The sequence below is a fragment of the Nerophis ophidion genome, linkage group LG23, assembly GCF_033978795.1.
Source record: "Nerophis ophidion isolate RoL-2023_Sa linkage group LG23, RoL_Noph_v1.0, whole genome shotgun sequence".
Lineage (NCBI taxonomy): Eukaryota > Metazoa > Chordata > Actinopteri > Syngnathiformes > Syngnathidae > Nerophis > Nerophis ophidion.
In genome coordinates, this window is record NC_084633.1 from 12,983,334 (window position 1) to 13,006,622 (window position 23,289).

Consider the following 23,289-nt stretch of genomic DNA (forward strand, 5'->3'; position numbering starts at 1 on the left):
ACAAGTAATCAAGATAAGTTGCTGTTTTCTCACCTGGCCTAAGGATTCACTTGATTGTTTGACTCTTTGGAAAAAATGCCAGGGTTTGTTTCTTTTTTAAGGCTGCAGCTATGTGCTCAAAGTATGACATGTGCGGGTGGACTCAAATCCAGCACGAGATGGGGGACATGCAGGACTACCAGCTGGCTTCAGAGGCGGCAGTAAGTTTTCCAACTTTAGCTGAAGTGGATTTGTTCTGCAAGGAACAAATCCATACAATCTTGTATACGTATAGTTTTGAACCCTGAACACAATTTGCAGACATTTTTTCAACCCGTCTTGATTGAATATTGGAGGCGTTTTAAACATTTTTAGTCTTTTATGCCAGTTGTTCTCAACCTTTTTTAAGTGATGTACCCCCTGTGGACATTTTTTTAATTCAAGTACCCCCTAGTCTGAGCAAATCATTTTTAGTTGAAAAAAAGAGATAAAGAAGCAAAATACAGCACTATGTCATCAGTTTCTGATTTATTAAATTGTAAAACAGTGCCAAATATTGGGGATAGGTTGATTGGTCACAATATATTGGCCCTAGTGTGTGAATGTGAGTGTGAAAGTTGTCTGTCTATCTGTGTTGGCCCTGCAATATGGCGACTTGTCCAGGGTGTATGCTGCCTTCCGCCTGATTGTAGCTGAGATAGTCACCAGCGCCCCCCGCGACCCCAAAGGGGAATAACATTGCTCATTCATAGTAGTCTTTCTTGAACTATTTGGGAAAAAAAGATATAAAAATAACTAAAAACGTGTAGAAAAATAAACAAGTGATTCAATTATAAATAAAGATTTCTACACATAGAACTAATCATCAACTTAAAGTGCCCTCTTTGGGGATTGTAATAGGATTCAGGAACTTAATTCTAAACATTTATTCACATAAAATAATTCTTTAACATCAATATTTATGGAACATGTCCACAAAAAATGTAGCTGTCAACACTGAATATTGCATTGTTGCATTTTTTTTCACAGTCTATGAACTTACATTCATATTTTGTTGAAGTATTATTCAAATATTTTTAAATAATCTCACGTACCCCTTGGCATACCTTCAAGTACCCCCAGGGGTACGCGTACCCCCAGTTGAGAACCACTGTTTTATGCACCTTAAAGGCCTACTGAAAGGAGATTTTCTTATTTAAACGGGGATAGCAGGTCCATTCTACCTGTCATACTTGATCATTTCGCGATATTGCCATATTTTTGCTGAAAGGATTTAGTAGAGAACATCGACGATAAAGTTCGAAACTTTTGGTGCTGATAAAAAAGCCTTGCCTTTAGCGGAAGTATGTGCGCGTGATGTCACCGGTGTGAGGGCTCCTCACATCCTCACATTGTTTATAATATGAGCCACCAGCAGTAAGAGCAATTCGGACCGAAAAAGCGACAATGTCCCCATTAATTTGAGCGAGGATGAAAGATTTGTGGATGAGGATATTGATAGTGAAAGACTAGAAAAAAAAAAAAAAAATAAAATAAAAAGTGACGGCTCCGGGCGGCGGCAGTGTAATTAGACACATTCACTAGGATCATTCTGGAAGATCCCTTATCTGCTTATTGTTTTAATAGTGTTTTAGTGAGATTGTAAAGACATACCTCAAAGTCGGATGGCTGCGGTGAACACGCCAGTGTCTCAGAGAGAAGCCGAGGAGCCAAGCTCACAGCTGCCTTTTTTGACAGCTACTGCAGGAGGACGCATAATCCACTGATGTCTCCGGTAAGATATATATCACAATTTTCCCATGCAAAAACATGCTGGTTGACGTAGAGAAACATTTTCGCCTTTACCGCTCTATGTTAAAGCTTCACAACAAACAAAGAAACACCAGCTGTGTTTCGGTGCTAAAGGCAGCTGCAATACATCGCTTTCCACCAACAGCATTGTTCTTTATAGTCTCCATTATTAAAAAGGAACGAATTGCAAAAGATTCAGCGACACAGATGTCCAAATTACTGTGTAATTATGCGATGAAAAGAGATTACTTTTAGCCGTAAGTGGTGCTGAGTTAATATGTCCGCTCCAACCAATAACGTCACAAACACACGTCATCATTCCGCTACGTTTTCAACAAGAAACTCCGCGGGAAATTTAATTTAGTAAACTAAAAAGGCCGTATTGGCATGTGTTGCAATGTTAATATTTCATCATTGATATATAAACTATCAGACTGCGTGGTCGGTAGTAGTGGGTTTCAGTAGGCCTTTAACTTAGCATAAAATGGGACAGTAATGCTGTTTGTTCCTCGGGACAAACAATACTGTATTGGAAACTATTTTGACAAAAATAATCTGAACACAAACTGTAATGAAATACGAAGATGTTGGGCTTTTATTTTTAAATTCTATATATGTCCACTAGATGGTGCTACTTGTTCCCATTTAAAGCTTGCAGAAAAATGGCGCACTTTACTGTTTTTTGCATTGCTACTAAAAAGACAAACGTGTTGCTTTTAATTTCACAAATGGTGCAAAACTCTTTTTTACACAAAATGTGTAAAACATACAAATTATGCAAAAGGGTTAAAACCCCTCAAATATGACTATTTTGTAAATGTGACTTGTAAAGGTTTACAAAAATATATTAATATACAATATTTTTACAGAAATTCTCAGGAAGCTGACATTTTTTGTCCCAAAGACCTTGAGTGTCAGTTTTAAATCTGATTTAAAAAAAACAATGTTTTTTTCCAATAATTGATCCATCTCCGGTATAAAGTTAAAGTACCATTGATAGTCACAATCACACACTAGGTGTGGCGAAATTATTCTCTGCATTTGACCCATCACCCTTGATCACCCGCTGGGAGGTGAGGAGAGCAGTGAGCAGCAGCGGTGGCCTCGCCCAGGAATCATTTTTGGTGATTTAACCCCCGATTCCAACCCTTGATGCTGAGCGCCAAGCAGGGAGGTAATGGGTCCCATTTTTAATAGTCTTTGGTATGACTCGGCCGGACTCTAACCACTAGGCCACTGAGTACAATAACAATAATGGTAATCAAATACTACTCGCAAAAGTTTTTAAAATACACGTATTCAATATTACAATACAATAATTATATATTATTTAATTAAATGATATATATTTATCATAAATCTATTAAAAATAAAGGACTTTAAGTCAAATTTGATGCATATTTCAGGCTGAAGAAGTGGAACATTGATATGGTGCTTTTTAAGACAGTTTTAGGAAGCTGCATTTTTTTTGTAATTAGGGATAAAAGTGTAAGTGACATTTTTAGAATGCATGCATTTACAGTAACAATACAGTGGGGCAAAAACGTATTTAGTCAGCCATCGATTGTGCAAGTTCTCCCACCTAAAATGATGACAGAGGTCTGTAATTTTCATCATAGGTACACTTCAACTGTGAGAGACAGAATGTGAAAAAAAAATCCAGGAATTCACATTGTAGGAATTTTAAAGAATTTATTTGTAAATTATGGTGGAAAATAAGTATTTGGTCAACCATTCAAAGCGCTCACTGATGGAAGGAGGTTTTGGCTCAAAATGTCACGATACATGGTCCCATTCATTCTTTCCTTAACACGGATCAATCGTCCAGTCCCCTTAGCAGAAAAACAGCCCCAAAGCATGATGTTTCCACCCCCATGCTTCACAGTAGGTATGGTGTTCTTGGGATGCAACTCAGTATTCTTCTTCCTCCAAACACGACGAGTTGAGTTTATACCAAAATGGATACATGGATGATACAGCAGAGGATTGGGAGAATGTCATGTGGTCAGATGAAACCAAAATAGAACTTTTTGGTATAAACTCAACTCGTCGTGTTTGGAGGAAGAAGAATACTGAGTTGCAGCCCAAGAACACCATACCTACTGTGAAGCATGGGGGTGGAAACATCATGCTTTGGGGCTGTTTTTCTGCTGAGGGGACAGGACGGTTGATCCGTGTTAAGGAAAGAATGAATGGGGCCATGTATCGTGACATTTTGAGCCAAAACCTCCTTCCATCAGTGAGAGCTTTGAATGGTTGACCAAATACTTATTTTCCACCATAATTTACAAATAAATTCTTTAAAATTCCTACAATGTGAATTCCTGGATTTTTTTTCACATTCTGTCTCTCACAGTTGAAGTGTACCTATGATGAAAATTACAGACCTCTGTCATCGTTTTAAGTGGGACAACTTGCACAATCGGTGGCTGACTAAATACTTTTTGCCCCACTGTATATACTAACGTGTCTATTGAAGGTTGCATTATGTCTTCCCTCTTAGTGAGGGCGGTCGCATTTTTCTCCGCTCCCTCCTTCCCTGCTTGCTTTCTGTGTCCTTGTCTGAACTTCTCTGGGGTTGTGGATGGCTGAGTAGCGCTTTATAGCGGAAGGCCCCCCCTGTTGCAATTTGGTGTGATTACATGTATCATGTTTATGTGTGCCATGCTATGTGAAGTTTTTTTCCTCTGACTCAGTCTGGACCCCTCCTGAGGGTCCAGCCTTAGACTGATTTTTTTTTTTACTCTTCCCCCTTTCCCAATGTCACCTTTTCCTTACCATTTTTAAGGAGCGCCGTAAGTGGCTGATCCGTTAGCGGTCCCGTCTTGTCCCCCCTTTTACGTATTTCTGCTCTTAGTGGGACTGTGCCGACAATGTAATTTCAGTTCTTGTGTGTCTTGTACATGTTTAAGGGGAACATTATCACCAGACCTATGTAAGCGTCAATATATACCTTGATGTTGCAGAAAAAAGACCATATGTTTTTTTAACCGATTTCCGAACTCTAAAAGGGTGAATTTGGCGATGTAAACGGCTTTTCAATTGTTCGCTGTAGGACGTTGTGACGTCAAAACGTGAAGATATCCGCCATTTTCTCAAACACATTACACACACAAGTCAAATCAGCTCTGTTATTTTCCGTTTTTACGACTGTTTTCCGTACCTTGGAGACATTATGCCTCGTCGGTGTGTTGTCGGAGGGTGTAACAACACTAACAGGGACGGATTCAAGTTGCACCAGTGGTCAAAAGATGCAAAAGTGGCAAGAAAGTGGATGCACATTTTACCGACGACAGCTATGCTACGACAGAGATGGCAAGAATTTGTGGATATCCTGCGACACTTAAAGCGTATGCATTTCCAACGATAAAGTCAAAGAAATCACAAAGGTGAGTTTTGTTGATGTTATTGACTTTTGTGCTAATCAGACATATTTGGTCACGTCATGATTGCAAGCTAATCGATGCTAACATGCTATTGTATCATTATGCCTCATTTGTAGCTATATTTGCATCCAGCCTTTCCCTCCACCCACATTTAATGCCAAACAAACACTTACCAATCGACGGATTTAAGTTGCACCAGTGGTCAAAAGATGCAATTGTTGCTTAGAAGGTGATCGCCGAATTCGTCCTCGTTGCCGCTGTCTGTCGTGATATGGCTCAATAGCTTCAGTTTCTTCTTCAATATCGTTTTCACTATCTGCCTCCACACTCCAACCATGCGTTTCAATACGTGCGTAATCTATTGAATCGCTTACGGCGCTGAAATCCGAGCCTGTATCAGAGCTACCATGCCATACCTTTCTGTGCTATCCGCCATATCTGTTTTTGTTGGCTTCACGAAGTGACGTCACAGGACAATGGCTATAACGACGGTTAAAATCAGGCAGTTTGAAGTCGTTTTTCGGGATATTGCGTGATGCGGGAAATTTTGAGAAAAACTTCGAAAAATAAAATAAGCCACTGGGAACTGATTTATATTGGTCTTAACCATTCTGAAATTGTGATAATGTTCCCCTTTAAGAATGGACAAAATAAAGCTGATGTCTGTCTGTGATTGTCCTTGTCATGACATATTTTCACCCAACAATAGTTTCACAACTGTGTTCATATCTTAGGCCACACCCTCCCTCGTTACACAAACATCACCTGGTCTTCTAATGTCTAATTAGCGCTCCAGTTTTACAGAGCTTAAAGTTGCAGAAATACGCTGAAGAAACTTATAACGCTTACTGTGCACACGGTGCAGGTTCTATTTAATACAGAGCAATTTTACCCAACGCCAGGCAGCTCCATGTGGACGGTCCTCCTTGTCGACCCTCTCTGACGAGCAGCTACGTCCACGGCACCTCCACCATCTCCCTGCTCTGCCAGACTATCGGACAGACCCTGGAGGCTGCCGCCCATCGCTGGCCAGACCGCGAGGCCGCGGTCTTCAGTCAGGCCGGCATCAGGAAAACCTTTGCGCAGTTCCAGCAGGATGTAGGACAACCTGGAATGTGTATAATTCATGACGTCAATGTGGGGACTTATGGTGATGTGTTTGCGCAGGTTGACACGGTGGCTGCAGGTCTTCTGGCTCTGGGCCTGCAGAGAGGGGACCGACTCGGTATTTGGGGACCTAATACGTACGAATGGCTCCTCTTCCAGTTTGCTACAGCCAAGGCAGGAATCATACAGGTCAGCTGACTTTATAGTAAAACAGCAGGCAGGTGAATGGACTTTGCCGGATATTATACTCTGTTGTTAAAGTGTCACTAGTGGGACTTTTTAAGTGTGTACCGGTACTCATTCCCAAAATCTATCAATCAATCAATCAATGTTTACTTATATAGCCCTAAATCACTAGTGTCTCAAAGGGCTGCACAAACCACCACGACATCCTCGGTAGGCCCACATAAGGGCAAGGAAAACTCACACCCAGTGGGACATCGGTGACAATAATGACCCAGTGGGACGTCGGTGACAATAATGACTATGAGAACCTTGGAGAGGAGGAAAGCAATGGATGTCGAGCGGGTCTAACATGATACTGTGAAAGTTCAATCCACAATGGATCCAACACAGTCGCGAGAGTCCAGTCCAAAGCGGATCCAACACAGCAGCGAGAGTCCCGTTCACAGCGGAGCCAGCAGGAAACCATCCCAAGCGGAGGCGGATCAGCAGCGCAGAGACGTCCCCAGCCGATACACAGGCAAGCAGTACATGGCCACCAGATCGGATCGGACCCCCTCCACAAGGGAGAGTGGGACATAGAAGAAAAAGAAAAGAAACGGCAGATCAACTGGTCTAAAAAGGGAGTCTATTTAAAGGCTAGAGTATACAAATGAGTTTTAAGGTGAGACTTAAATGCTTCTACTGAGGTGGCATCTCGAACTGTTACCGGGAGGGCATTCCAGAGTACTGGAGCCCGAACGGAAAACGCTCTATAGCCCGCAGACTTTTTTTGGGCTTTGGGAATCACTAACAAGCCGGAGTCCTTTGAACGCAGATTTCTTGCCGGGAATCTAAGCACATTTTATTTATCCCATCTCTGAAATGCGTTGAAAGTTAACTTTTTGAGTGACTAAACGTTGCATACGGTTTAGTTTGAAAGTACTGTTACTACAGTCTGCTACAAACGACAAATATTCACCTGGAAGCTACGTATTGCCAAAAGTATTTGGCCACCTGCCTTTCCTCCCATATAAACTCGAAGTGCCATCTCATGGAATTGTCCAAAAATGTTTTGGTATCCTGGAGCATTCAGAGTTCCTTTCCTTGGAACTAAGGAGCCAAGCCCAACTCCTGAAAAACAACCCCACACCATAATTCCTCCTCCATCAAATTTCACACTCGGCACAATTCAATCCGAAATACAGCGTTCTCCTGGAAACCTCCAAACCCAGACTCGTCCATCAGATTTCCAGATGGAAAAGCGTGACTCATCAGTCCAGAGAAGGCGTTTTCCACTGCTCTAGACTCCCGTCCAAAGGCAAAACCTAGTAACTCACTTCTAGCTGATTTTGAGAAAACAAAAGAAAACCAATCCATCTTGATGCTGTCTTACAAAGATCTACAAAGTCATCAAACGTATAGATGTTTTCTTGCCGATTGAGCCATGGTTTGAATCTGCTCTCATGAACGTGTGTGCCCTTTCTCCAGATATTTTATCACAATCTCGGGTGGGCCCCATTCTGCGTTTGCACATTGGGCAAGAGCCGCGTACAGCGTCCAGTTTTTATTTTGACCTCCAGAGTTATCTGCCCAAAAGAGTATGCAAGGGGAAGAATCAAGAACAATATATTTAATGAAGGTGCTTGCAACGTCCTGGGCCATAATATCACATAATCAGGTTGACCGTCGGCCCCCATTCGTGCAAATGTCTCATTAAACACAATAAGGCGACTGACAAAGAAGCTCCGATTGGTCCCTTGAGATACTAGGTTTTTCTGTTGTATCCACGCGGTTATGTGGTAGTTGCTAGGTCCTGCCATGCGCGTAACAGCTTACTTACGGAACAAATTACAATATCGCATACGCTAATGTAAAGCATATCACCTAGGAAATCCAAAATTATTATCAGCTCAGTTTTGACCAAAATTGAGTTACTGGGTTGGGCCTTTGGACGGGAGTAGAGTCCAGTGGTGATGTGCTTTTCACCACTGCATCCCACGCTTTGCATTGGACTTGGTGATGTATGGCTTAGATCAGGGGTCGGGAACCTTTTTGGCTGAGAGAGCCATGAAAGCCAAATATATTTAAATGTATTTCCGTAAGAGCCATATAACATTTTTCAACACTGAATACAACTAAATGTGTGCATTTTTAAGTATGACCAACATTTGTAGAGTATAATAAGTCTCTTATTCTTTTTAACAACATTGTTATTATAAAAGTTAACCAATAATACATATAATACTTCTTACCATTAATGCGACATCTTGAACAGGTGCGGTAGAAAACGGAGGGTTGGATTAAAATGCATGAGAATGTTTAATAATTTGAACGTTATTTTTGAAACTGTGATTACCAGTGGAATTATTTATTACTTATCGTGTTAAGCAATGTCAGCTAAGATTGATCTGAGAGCCATAGGTTCCCTACCCCTGGTTTAAGCATTAGACACCTTTTTACCTGCACTCTGTCTCCCGCTGTTTCCCACATCTACAAAGCAATTAGCTACCGACTGCCACCTACTGATATGGAAGAGTATTACACGGTTACTCGGCATAGCTCATTTGGTAGAGTGCCCGTGCTAGCAACCTGAGGGTTCCAGGTTCGATTCCCGCTTCCGCCAACCTAGTCACTGCCGTTGTGTACTTGGGCAAGACACTTTACACAGCTGCCCCCAGTGCCACCCACACTGGTTTAAATGTAACTAAGATATTGGATGTCACTTTGTAAAGCGCTTTGAGTCACTAGAAAAAAGCGCTATATAAATTATCCGAGAGCCATATGTAGTCATCAAAAGAGCCACATCTGGCTCTAGAGCCATAGGTTCCCAACCCCTGGCTTAGATGCAGGTGCTCGGCCATGGAAACCCATTACATGAAGCTCTCTGCGTACTGTCCATCCATCCATTTTTCTACCGCTTATTCCCTTTTGGGGTCGCTGGCGCCTATCTCAGCTTCTGTACGTGGGCTAATTGGAAGGTCACATGAAGTTTGGAGCTTTGAAGCAACTGACTGTGCAGAAAGTCTTTGCACTAAGTGCTTCAGAATCTGCCAACCACTCTCTGTCAGTTTACGTGGCTGAGTTGCTGTTGTTCCCAAACTCTTCACTTTTCTTATAATAAAGTTGACTTTGGAATATTTAGGAGCGAGGAAATTTCACGACTGGATTTGTTGCACAGGTGGCATCCTATGAAAGTTCCACTCGGGAAATCACAGAGAGCGGCCCATTCTTTCACAAATGTTTGTAGAAACAGTCTCCATGCCTAAGTGCTTGGTTTTATACACCTGTGTCCTGACCAAGTGATTAGGACACCTGAATATCATCATTTGGATGGGTGGCCAAATACTTTTGGAATAATGGTGTATCTGTCATTCGCAAATGTGCTGCTGCTAGCTGTCATTTGTCAAGCTTGTCAGACTACGTGATTAATTTTAAGTAGAATAAATGACGACACGATGACATCCATTTGCTCGGCTACCCCTCTTAGACGTCGCCTTTACTGTAACCAGGCAGCAGTTCTGCCTCAAGGAGCAGGTCAGCAGCAGGTGATGGATTTTAAAAGGGTAATATCATGACTTTATTTGCTTTACATTTAAACCACTTCCTTATAGTCTACATCAGGGTTGCCCACACTTTTTCTGCAGGCGAGTTACTTTTCAATTGACCAACTCGAGGGGATCTTCCTCATTTATATATATCATTTATATTTATTTATTTATGAAAGAGACATTTTTGTAAACAAGTTAAATGTGTTTAATGATAATACAAGCATGTGTAACACATATAGATGTCTTTCTTTCACGAAGACAAGAATATAAGTTGGTGTATTACCTGATTCTGATGACTTGCATTGATTGGAATCAGACAGTAATGATGATAACGCCCACATTTTCAAATGGAGGAGAAAAAAAGTTGTCCTTTCTGTACAATACCACATGAAAGTGGTTGGTTTTTGGCATCTAATTCATCCAGCTTCCATACACTTTACAAGAATAACATTGGCGGCAAATTCCGTAGCTTGCTTGATTGACATTCACGGCACCCGAGGGTCTTGTGAGATGACGCTGGCTCCTGCCAGTTTATTATTATGAAAAAATGACAGAGAGGAAGACGAGAAACACTTTTTATTTCAACAGACCTTCGCGCCGTCCCTTCCGTCAAAACTCTAAAGGCCGACTGCACATTTCCTATCTTCACAATAAAAGCCCTGCTTCATGCTGCCTGCGCTAACAAAATAAGAGTCTCAGAAAGCTGGCGTGCACAAGTGATGTGCACGCCAGCTTTCTGAGGGATCGCTTGTGCACGCCAGTTTTCCGAGACTCTGTATTTAGTTAGCGCAGGCAGCATGAAGCAGGGCTTTTATTGTGAAGATAGGAAATGTGCAGTCGGGCTTTAGAGTTTTGACGGAAGGTACGGCGCGAGAGTCTGTTGAAATAAAAAGTGTTTCTCACCTTCCTCTCGGTCATATTTTAATAATAATGATCTTGCAGCAGCCAGCGTCATCTCACAAGACCCTCCGGTACCGTGAATGTCATTTAAGTGACTTCTTGGTGAAGATTGATGATCACTAATTTTTAGGTCTATTTTTTTTTAAATCCTGGCTGGAGATCGACTGACACACCCCCCACGGTCGACTGGTAGCTCGCGATCGACGTAATGGGCACCCCTGGTCTACATAATGTAGTAATGGTAGTTCTTTGGTCAAAATGTTGCATTGATTATGTTTTACAGAGCGTTATTTAAGTATTTACGTGCCTCCACTTTGACCGCGGCTTCAATCCATCAGCAACGTTGTAGTTATAAGTGCTTTAGTATGGATTTTACTGACAGGTATTAGTTCGAACTATACACTACTTTTTCTTAAAATGGAAACAGCGGCGGATGCATGTGCATGTACGAGCCAGTCTGCCCCACAACAAGAGGATAGTAAAAAATTAGGAATTTATGGACTACAATGGTAAAGCTTTTTGGGTAAAACTTTTTTAGAAATGTTCTTTGAAAAAACATAATTGCGTTTTTTTTTTTTCTAAAATCGCGATTGCGATTAGATTTTTATATTTTATACATATAAATGCATAAAACTGGGAAAATATGTGAAGGAAAACATGTGTTTTTTAGACCGTAAACATATTGTTGTTTAAAAGGTGCTACATATTAGAAAAATATGCAATAATTTACTTTAAGAATATTTGGCTTTAAGCAGACAAATTCAGAGCTCTATTTACATCATGCTCTTAAACTGAAGAAATAACTGATAAAAACTAAAAGCGTCACTGTTTATAATACAATGTAATTATAATATATAATTATCATACAAGTAATCATTTAACAGGATATTAAATTATATTTTTCATTACTGTAGAATTTTTTTACCATTGTACTGTAATTTGAAGGTAATGAACTTTGTTATCCTAAATAAATAAACAAAGAAAAAAATAAATGGACTCATTTCTGTGAGCAAAAATGTAACTTAAATATTTAACATCTTGAAAAGCATTTTTCCCGGTCTGGTTGTTTCTTTTTGTTGCTATCACATGATCATGGTTCGTCTGTGTTGATGGGCTCATATTGCCCATTCAATTTGAAGCGAAAATATTGCCCCAATGGGACATTTAAAAACAGTTTTATGATTTTTTTTTTTTCAAAGAAAACTTCCCTAATAAGTGTGCTAAATTAAATTAATCCTACATCCATTTGTATTCAAAAAAAATTCTATGGTATCAATTTTATTTTTAATTTGAACCCTCTGCAATTTTTATGCCCTCTAACAGGGCAAAGCGACCGAAGTCTAAAAAACAGGATTGTGTTTATCTGTCATCAAAAGCTGACAAACGTCACAATTTGTTGCCATCACATGATCACGGGATTCCTGCCTGTTCGTCCATGTTGATGGGCTCATATTGCCCATCCAATTTAAAACTGAAATATTGCCCCAATGGGACATTTAAATACAGTTTCATGATTACTTATTTTTAAAGAAAATTTCCCTAGTAAGTGTGCTAAGTTTATTTCATTATACATCCATTTGTATTTAAATATTTTTCTAGGGTATCAATTTTATTAAGCTTCTGGAATTTTTATGCCCTCCAACAGGGCAAAGCGACTGCAGTCTAAACAACAGGTTGTGTTTATCCGTCATCCAAAGCTGACCAACGTCACAATTCTTCAACAAAACAAGGTGTGAATATAAACAAAGGCGAAAGTAGCAGAAAAAAAGTCTATGGCGAAAACGTTTTAAAATTGATTAGAAAATTTGGTACAGTGGTGAAAGCCAGCTTTTTTTTTATTTACGTCAGCCGACCGAGGTTAAAAAACGTATTTCTAGGCAACAGTTTAAGAGAGTAACCCATGCTTTTATCACATCTCGGCTGGATTACTGTAACTCTTTGTATTTTGGAATTAGTCAATCCTCCCTCTCGCGTTTGCAGCTGGTCCGAAATGCAGCTGCCCGACTTTTAACTAACGCAATAAAAAGAGAGCACATTACTCCTGTTTTAGCCTCCCTCCACTGTCTGCCTGTGTCTTTTAGAGTCTATTTTAAAATGGTCTTACTCGTTTTTAAATCCTTACGTGGTCTTGCCCCACCTTACCTCCCTGAGCTGCTCCACCTCTATGCCCCCACCCGGTCCCTCAGGTCAGCTGATCAGCTGATCCTGAAGGTACCCAAATCAAAGCATGATTAACGTGGACCCCGACTTAAACAATTTGAAAAACGTATTCGGGTGTTACCATTTAGTGGTCAATTGTACGGACTATGTACTGTACTGTGCAATCTACTAATAAAAGTCTCAATCAATCAATTAAGCGGAAGCTCAAAAGGGGACAGGGTCTTCTCTGTTGTGGGTCCCAAACTCTAGAACAGGGGTCGGGAACTTTTTTTTGGCTGAGAGAGCCATGAAAGCCCAATATTTTAGAATGTATTTCCATGAGAGCCATATAATATATTTTTTAAACTGAGTACAACTAAATGCGTGCATTTTTAAGTAACACCAACATTTTTAGAATATAATAAGTCTCAACCGGGGCGGCATAGCTCGGTTGGTAGAGCGGCCGTGCCAGCAACTTGAGGGTTGCAGGTTCGATTCCCGCTTCCGCCATCCTAGTCAATGCTGTTGTGTCCTTGGGCAAGACACTTTACCCACCTGCTCCCAGTGCCACCCACACTGGTTTAAATGTAACTTAGATATTGGGTTTCACTATGTAAAGGGCTTTGAGTCACTAGAGAAAAGCGCTATATAAATATAATTCACTTCACTTGTTCTTTTTGATATTATTCTGAAGTTAACCGATAACAAATAAAATACTTCTTCCCATTAATGCGACTTCTAGAAAACGGATGGATGGATTAAAATACATGTGAATGTTTTACAGTTTGAACGTTATTTTTAACACTGATTACCATCCATCTATTTTCTACCGCTTATTCCCTTTGGGGTTGCGGAGGGGGCTGGTGCCTATCTCGGCTACAATCGGGCGGAAGGCGTGGTGCACCCTGGACAAGTCACCACCTCATTGCAGAACACTGATTACCAGCGGAATTATTCCTTACTTATGGTGTTAAGCAATGTCTGCTAAGATTTATCTGAGAGCCAGATGCAGTCATCAAAAGAGCCACACCTGGCTCGAGAGCCATAGGTTCCCTACCCCTGCTCGAGAACAATCTCCCGGTATAGCTCGGTTGGTAGAGTGGCCGTGCCAGCAACTTGGGGGTTGCAGGTTCGATTCCCACTTCCGCCATCCTAGTCACTGCCGTTGTGTTCTTGGGCAAGACACTTCCAGTGCCACCCACACTGCTTTAAATGTAACTTAGATATTGGGTTTCACTATGTAAAGGGATCTATTTTAGGCCCCATCCTGTTCGCTCTTTATCTCCTCCCTCTTGGAGATATTTTTAATAAACATGGAGTGTTTTATCACTTTTATGCAGATGACTGCCAAATTTATATGCCGATTTCAAAAAGCCACGGCCCCCTGACACCCCTTCTTAACTGTCTATGCGACGTCAAGGCTAGGTTAGCCCAAAAATTTTTAATAATGAATGAGGGGAAAAACGGAAATTTTAGTTTTTGGTCCGGCCCTCACTGACTTGGGACCATTGCAAAATGATCCATCCATCCATCCATCCATCCATCATCTTCCGCTTATCCGAGGTCGGGTCGCGGGGGCAACAGCCTAAGCAGGGAAGCCCAGACTTCCCTATCTCCAGCCACTTCGTCTAGCTCTTCCCGGGGGATCCCGAGGCGTTCCCAGGCCAGCCGGGAGACATAGTCTTCCCAACGTGTCCTGGGTCTTCCCCGTGGCCTCCTACCAGCTGGACGTGCCCTAAACACCTCCCTAGGGAGGCGTTCGGGTGGCATCCTGACCAGATGCCCGAACCACTTCATCTGGCTCCTCTCGATGTGGAGGAGCAGCGGCTTTACTTTGAGCTCCTCCCGGATGACAAGCTTCTCACCCTATCTCTAAGGGAGAGCCCCGCCACCTGGCGGAGGAAACTCATTTCGGCCGCTTGTACCCGTGATCTTATCCTTTCGGTCATGACCCAAAGCTCATGACCATAGGTGAGGACGGGAAGGTAGATCGACCGGTAAATTGAGAGCTTTGCCTTCCGGCTCAGCTCCTTCTTCACCATAACGGATCGATACAACGTCCGCATTACTGAAGACGCCGCACCGATCCGCCTGTCGATCTCACGATCCACTCTTCCCCCACTCGTGAACAAGACTCCTAGGTACTTGAACTCCTCCACTTGGGGCAGGGTCTCCTCCCCAACCCGGAGATGGCACTCCACCCTTTTCCGGGCGAGAACCATGGACTCGGACTTGGAGGTGCTGATTCTCATTCCGGTCGCTTCACACTCGGCTGCGAACCGATCCAGTGAGAGCTGAAGATCCCGGCCAGATGAAGCCATCAGGACTACATCATCTGCAAAAAGCAGAGACCTAATCCCGTGGCCACCAAACCGGAACCCCTCAACGCCTTGGCTGCGCCTAGAAATTCTGTCCATAAAAGTTATGAACAGAATCGGTGACAAAGGACAGCCTTGGCGGAGTCCAACCCTCACTGGAAACGTGTCCGACTTACTGCCAGCAATGCGGACCAAGCTCTGACACTGATCATACAGGGAGCGGACCGCCACAATAAGACATTCCGATACCCCATACTCTCTGAGCACTCCCCACAGGACTTCCCGAGGGACACGGTCGAATGCCTTCTCCAAGTCCACAAAGCACATGTAGACTGGTCGAGCAAACTCCCATGCACCCTCAAGAACCCTGCCGAGAGTATAGAGCTGGTCCACAGTTCCACGACCAGGACGAAAACCACACTGTTCCTCCTGAATCCGAGGTTCGACTATCCTCTTCTCCAGTACACCTGAATAAACCTTACCGGGAAGGCTGAGGAGTGTGATCCCACGATAGTTGGAACACACCCGTCCACTGCCTCCGGAGTCCTATGAGCCAAAAGAACCCGATAGGACTCCTTCTTCAGCTTGACGGCATCCCTCACTGCTGGTGTCCACCAACGGGTTCTGGGATTACCGCCACGACAGGCACCAACAACCTTGCGGCCACAGCTCCAATCAGCCGCCTCGACAATAGAGGTTCGGAACATGGTCCACTCGGACTCAATGTCCCGCACCTCCCTCGTGACATGTTCAAAGTTCTCCCGGAGGTGTGAATTGAAACTCTCTCTGACAGGAGACTCTGCCAGACGTTCCCAGCAGACCCTCACAATGCGCTTGGGCCTGCCAGGTCTGTCCGGCATCCTCCCCCACCATCGCAGCCAACTCACCACCAGGTGGTGATCGGTAGAAAGCTCCGCCCCTCTCTTCACCCGAGTGTCCAAAACATAAGGCCGCAAATCCGATGACACAACTACAAAGTCGATCATGGAACTGCGGCCTAGGGTGTCCTGGTGCCAAGTGCACATATGGACACCCTTATGTTTGAACATGGTGTTTGTTATGGACAATCCGTGACGAGCACAAAAGTCCAATAACAAAACACCACTCGGGTTTAGATCCGGGCGACCATTCTTCCCAATCACGCCTCTCCAGGTTTCACTGTCGTTGCCAACATGAGCGTTGAAGTCTCCCAGTAGGACAAGGGAATCACCCGGAGGAGCACTTTCCAGTACTCTCTCGAGTGTACCCAAAAAGGGTGGGTATTCTGAACTGCTGTTTGGTGCGTAAGCACAAACAACAGTCAGGACCCGTCCCCCCACCCGAAGGCGGAGGGAGGCTACCCTCTCGTCCACTGGGTTGAACTCAAACGCGCAGGCTTTGAGCCGGGGGGCAACGAGAATTGCCACCCCAGCCCGTCGCCTCTCACTGCCGGCAACGCCAGAGTGGAAGAGGGTCCAGTCCCTCTCGAGAGAACTGGTTCCAGAGCCCTTGCTGTGCGTCGAGGTGAGTCCGACTATATCCAGCCGGAACTTCTCTACCTCGCGCACTAGCTCAGGCTCCTTCCCCCCCAGTGAGGTGACGTTCCACGTCCCAAGAGCTAGCTTCTGTAGCCGAGGATCGGACCGCCAAGTGCCCTGCCTTCGGCTGCCGCCCAGCTCACAATGCACCCGACCTCTATGGCCCCTCCTATGAGTGGTGAGCCCATTGGAGGGATAACCCACGTTGCCTCTTCGGGCTGTGCCCGGCCGGGCCCCATGGGAACAGGCCCGACCACCAGGCGCTCGCCATCGTGCCCCAACTCCGGGCCTGGCTCCAGAGCGGGGCCCCGGTGACCCACGTCCGGGCGAGGGAAATCTGGGTTCATTTTGTTGTAATTCCATAGAAGTCTTTGAGCTGCTCTTTGTCTGATCACTCACCTAGGACCTGTTTGTCTTGGGAGACCCTACCAGGGGGCATGAAAGCCCCCAGACAACATAGCTCCTAGGATCATTGGGACACGCAAACTCCTCTACCACGGTAAGGTAGCAGCTCAGAGAGGAGCGAGAGGAGAGAGAGAAAAACGGAAATTTTAGTTTTTGGTCCGGCCCTCACTGACTTGGGACCATTGCAAAATGATGTGCGTCCCAAAGTCCCCAGCCTTGGCGTCACTATAGACAGCCATTTTAAACTAGACAAACAAGTCAATGGCGTTTTAAAATCGTGTTTTTATCACCTTCGTCTTTTAGTAAAGGTTAAACCGTTTTTATCTTTTAACCTTTTTGAACAAGTCGTGCATGCTTTTATTTCAAGTGGCCTGGACTACTGCAATGCACTTTATGCTGGCATTAGCCAAAAAGCTCTCTCCCGGTTGCAGTTAGTCCAGAACGCGGCAGCACGACTTTTAACAGGGGCCAGGAAACGCCAGCATATAACCCCAATTCTTCAGAGTTTGCACTGGCTCCCTGTTCATTTTAGAATTGATTTTAAAACATTGCTGTTTGTTTTTAAATCTTTACATGGACTGGCACCTCAATATATCTCGGACCTCATCCAAATTTACATTCCTGCGCGCGCTCTGAGGTCCGAGAGCCAGTTCCAGCTCGTGGTGCCCAAGACCAGACTTAAGACCAGGGGAGACAGGGCCTTCTCTGTGGTCGGCCCTAAGCTCTGGAACACTCTGCCCCTCCATGTTCAAACTGCTTCCACAGTGGAGTGTTTTAAGTCTCGTCTTAAGACCCACTTTTATTCTTTGGCTTTTAACACTACGTGAGTTCTCTGTTGTCCTCTGTTGTCCTCTGTGTTTTTTATACACTTTGATTTCTATTTTACTGTTTTAAGTGATTTTACCCTTTAAAATAGTTTTTAATCATATTTGTTTTTATATTGTTTTCATTGGTTTTATATTTATTTATTTTTTGTTTTTATTCAGTCATTGGTGGAGCATAATATATATATATATATATACTTTTTTTATTTTATTTTATTTATTTATTTTACAATTGTTTTTAACATGGCTGTGCAGCACTTTGGAAACGTTATTGTTGTTTAAATGTGCTATTTAAATAAAGTGGATTGGATGTAAAGCACTTTAAGTCACTAGAGAAAAGCGCTATATAAATATCAATCAATCAATCAATCAATGTTTACTTATATAGCCCTAAATCACTAGTGTCTCAAAGGGCTGCACAAACCACTACGACATCCTCGGTAGGCCCACATAAGGGCAAGGAAAACTCACACCCAGTGGGACGTCGGTGACAATGATGACTATGAGAACCTTGGAGAGGAGGAAAGCAATGGATGTCGAGCGGGTCTAACATGATACTGTGAAAGTTCAATCCATAATGGATCCAACACAGTCGCAAGAGTCCAGTCCAAAGCGGATTCAACACAGCAGCGAGAGTCCCGTTCACAGCGGAGCCAGCAGGAAACCATCCCAAGCGGAGGCGGATCAGCAGCGCAGAGATGTCCCCAGCCGATACACAGGCAAGCAGTACATGGCCACCGGATCGGACCGGACACCCTCCACAAAGGAGAGTGGGACATAGAAGAAAAAGAAAAGAAACGGCAGATCAACTGGTCTAAAAAGGGAGTCTATTTAAAGGCTAGAGTATTCAAATGAGTTTTAAGGTGAGACTTAAATGCTTCTACTGAGGTGGCATCTCGAACTGTTACCGGGAGTGCATTCCAGAGTACTGGAGCCCGAAATGAAAAAGCTCTACAGCCCGCAGACTTTTTTTGGGCTTTGGGAATCACTAATAAGCCGGAGTCCTTTGAAATATAATTCACTTCACTCTCCATGTAGGACATACCCCCTTCTTTAGCTACTTTTAAGACCCTTCTTAAAACCCATTTTTATTCACTGGTTTTTAACCCAGCATGAGACTTTAATAACTTTTTAAGTGCTTTTTATCCAACAAATTGTTCTTTGGGAAATTTATAATTGCTTTTTCAATGTGTATTTTACTTCAGTTTTAAATGTTATTTTTTAGTCTCTTCTTTGCCTCTATTTCTGTGCGGTGTACACCCCTTTGTTCTTCAACTGTGGTTGTTTTTAAAGGGCTTTATAAATAAAGTCGGTATGGTATTTGAGGTCTTACGTCAATGTCATGCCACACTGCCTGCTCACCCACATTCTTCTTGGTACAGACGTAGCAAGAAGTGACCAAGAAACGACCATAGCCTAAATTCAAGCCCTCTTCTTTGAACTCCTACATGAAATTGAAATGGTCATAAATCTTCCAGGTCTAACACCAACATGTTGACCTCTGTTACACATGTTTTGGCACTTCACCGTCGCATTCCTTTCACATACTGTCCACAGAAGTTGCATATTATTTTTGTAACGTGAACGACTACATAAAAATATCAGATTTGTTTTTAAAGTCCATATTGGCCACATACTTTTGCCTACACTGTGAACTTGTACATGGTTCGTTTGATGCCATTTTCTTACCTAACCTCACTGAGTGCTTGTATTTTTACTCAAGTCACGATCATGTAATACAGAACCGGGCTACCTTTAACCTTCTGACTCTCGCAGGTGTCGTTGAACCCGGCCTATCAGCTGAAAGAAGTGGAGTTCACGCTTAAAAAGGTTAGTTTTCCAAAAAAAGATAAAGATTCTTTACATACTGTACAGACCTGTGAACTATTGACTACAAATCCTCCAATAAAATGTACATTATAAAATCAAAAGGTCATTGACCCTGATCTAACAAGTTTCATACGAGGCAGAAAAATTATTTAAAATAAGCGTTGCTTGCTCAAAGTTTTACATGTGATAGGCCCAGCAAAGTTCTTTGAGCTAATTATTTCTTTGCCAGCAGAAAAGTCACTGAATCTTGTACCTTTTTTTCGCTTCTAGAGAAGTTCAACATTGATGCCTCGTTTTAAAAAAAATGGATCCAGATGCTGTACATTTTCGACTTGATCTCCTATTGTAAATGAACTATATTGCCAAAAGTATTTGGCCACCTGCCTTGACTCACATATGAACTTGAAGTGCCATCCCATTCCTAACCCATAGGGTTCAATATGATGTTGGTCCAACTTTTGCAGCTATTACAGCTTCAACTCTTCTGGGAAGAGTGTGTTTATAGGAATTTCGCACCTTTCTTCCAAAAGCGCATTGGTGAGGTCACGCACTGATGTTGGTCGAGAAGGCCTGGCTCTGAGTCTTTGTTCTAACTCATCCCAAATATGGTCTATTGCAGGGGTGCCCATTACGTCGATCGCGAGCTACCAGTCGACCGCGGGGGGTGTGTCAGTCGATCTCCAGCCAGGCTTTTAAAAAAAATAGACCTAAAAATTAGTGATCAGCAATCTTCACCAAGACGTCACTTAAATGACATTCACGGTACCGGAGGGTCTTGTGAGATGACGCTGGCTGCTGCAAGATCATTATTATTAAAATATGACCGAGAGGAAGGCGAGAAACACTTTTTATTTCAACAGACTCTCGCGCCGTACCTTCCGTCAAAACTCTAAAGGCCGACTGCACATTTCCTATCTTCACAATAAAAGCCCTGCTTCATGCTGCCTGCGCTAACTAAATACAGAGTCTCGGAAAACTGGCGTGCACAAGCGATCCCTCAGAAAGCTGGCGTGCACATCACTTGTGCACGCCAGCTTTCCGAGACTCTTATTTTGTTAGCGCAAGCAGCATGAAGCAGGGCTTTTATTGTGAAGATAGGAAATGTGCAGTCGGCCTTTAGAGTTTTGACGGAAGGGACGGCGCGAAAGTCTGTTGAAATAAAAAGTGTTTCTCGTCTTCCTCTCTGTCATTTTTTCATAATAATGAACTGGCAGCAGCCAGCGTCATCTCACAAGACCCTCGGGTGCCGTGAATGTCAATCAAGCAAGCTACGGAATTTGCCGCCAATGTTTTTCTTGTAAAGTGTATGGAAGCTGGATGAATTAGATGCCAAAAACCAACCACTTTCATGTGGTATTGTACAGAAAGGACAACTTTTTTTCTCCTCCATTTGAAAATGTGGGCGTTATCATCATTACTGTCTGATTCCGATCAATGCAAGTCATCAGAATCAGGTAATACACCAACTTATATTCTTGTCTTCATGAAAGAAAGACATCTATATGTGTTACACATGCTTGTATTATCATTAAACACATTTAACTTGTTTACAAAAATGTCTCTTTCATAAATAAATAAATATAAATGATATATATAAATGAGGTAGATCCCCTCGAGTTGGTCAATTGAAAAGTAGCTCGCCTGCAGAAAAAGTGTGGGCACCCCTGTTCTATTGGGTTCAGGTCAAGACTCTGTGCAGGCCAGTCAAGTTCATCCACACCAGACTCTGTCATCCATGTCTTTATGGACCTTGCTTTGTGCACTGGTGCACAGTCATGTTGGATGAGGAAGGGGCCCGCTCCAGGAGTTGGGCCAGGCCCCTTAGTTCCAGTGAAAGGAACTTTGAATGCTCCAAGATACCAAAACATTTTGTACAAGTCCATGCTCCTAACCTTTTGGGAACAGTTTGGAGCGGGCCCCTTACTCTTCCAACATAACTGTGCACCAGTTCACAGAGCAAGGCCCATAAAGACATGGATGAAAAAGTCTGGTGGGGATGAACTTGACTGGCCTGACCCCGATAGAACACCTTTGGGGTGATTTAGAACGGAGACTGAGAGCCAGGCCTTCTCCACCAACATCAGTGTGTGACCTCACCAATGCGCTTTTGGTAGAATGGTCGAAAATTCCTATAAACACACTTTGCAACCTTGTGGAAGCTGCAAAAGGTGGACCGACATCATATTGAACCCTATGGGTTAGGAATGGGATGGCACTTCAAGTTCTTATGTGAGTCAAGGCAGGTGGCCTAATACTTTTGGCAATTGAGTGTATCTAACCCAGTGCTTCTCAAATATTTTCTGCTACGCCCCCCCCCCCCCCCCCTTGGAAGAAGAAAATAATATGTGCCATCCCATGACTATAAATTGTTTAATTTGTCTTTAAATTTGTTATAACTATACCTCTGCATAACATTGTAAGCTTATTAACATTAAAGCAGGGATGTCAGACTCCATTTCATTGATGAGAAGGACTTTATATTGTCAATATAGCCTATTGAGTTTCATTTTTAACATTTTCTGCTGGATTTTTTTCAATGAAAAAAAAAAAAGTGCCTTGGCTCAAAAAAGGTTGAAAAACACTGATGCAGAACGCAAGGAAGTTTTTTTTTAAATTTTGGGAATACAAAAATCATATGACCCAATTAAAAACAAACAAACCAACCAAAAAAATGAAAAAAACATTTTTTTTTTATTTATATATTAGGGGTGTGGGGAAAAATCGATTCGAATACATTGTGCAATTCAGAATCTATTCTAATTTTTCTAAAAATCGATTTTTTTTTTTTTTTTTTTTTATCAATCCAACAAACCACTACACAGCAATACCATAACAATGCAATCCAATTCCAAAACCAAACCTGACCCAGCAACACTCAGAACTGCAATAAACAGAGCAATTGAGAGGAGACACAAACACGACACAGAACAAACCAAAAGTAGTGAAACAAAAATGAATATTATCAACAACAGTATCAATATTAATCATAATTTCAGCATAGCAGTGATTAAAAATCCCTCATTGACATTATCATTAGACATTTATAGAAAAAAAAAAATAAGAACAATAGTGTCACAGTGGCTTACACTTGCATCGCATCTCATAAGCTTGACAACACACTGTGTCCAATGTTGTCACAAAGATAAAATAAGTCATATTTTTGGTTCGTTTAATAGTTAAAACAAATTTACATTATTGCAATCAGTTGATAAAACATTGTCCTTTACAATTATAAAAGCTTTTTTTTTTTTTAATCTACTACTCTGCTAGTATGTCAGCAGACTGGGGTAGATCCTGCTGAAATCCTATGTATTGAATGAATACAGAATCGTTTTGAATCGGAAAAATATCGTTTTTGAATCGAGAACTGGTTGAATCGA

General features: G+C 42.5%; 1 protein-coding gene across 1 annotated transcript in view; it reads left to right on the plus strand.

The window, feature by feature from the left end:
• The window catches only part of LOC133541460 (medium-chain acyl-CoA ligase ACSF2, mitochondrial-like), a 36,647-nt gene continuing 13,358 nt past the window's right edge, over nt 1-23,289 (plus strand). Inside the window, exons 1-4 of the mRNA XM_061884902.1 lie at nt 1-200; nt 6,059-6,254; nt 6,324-6,452; nt 19,856-19,909. Coding sequence (XP_061740886.1) covers nt 76-200; nt 6,059-6,254; nt 6,324-6,452; nt 19,856-19,909 — 504 coding nt within the window. The 5' untranslated portion in view covers nt 1-75. The remainder of the gene's footprint in view (nt 201-6,058; nt 6,255-6,323; nt 6,453-19,855; nt 19,910-23,289) is intronic.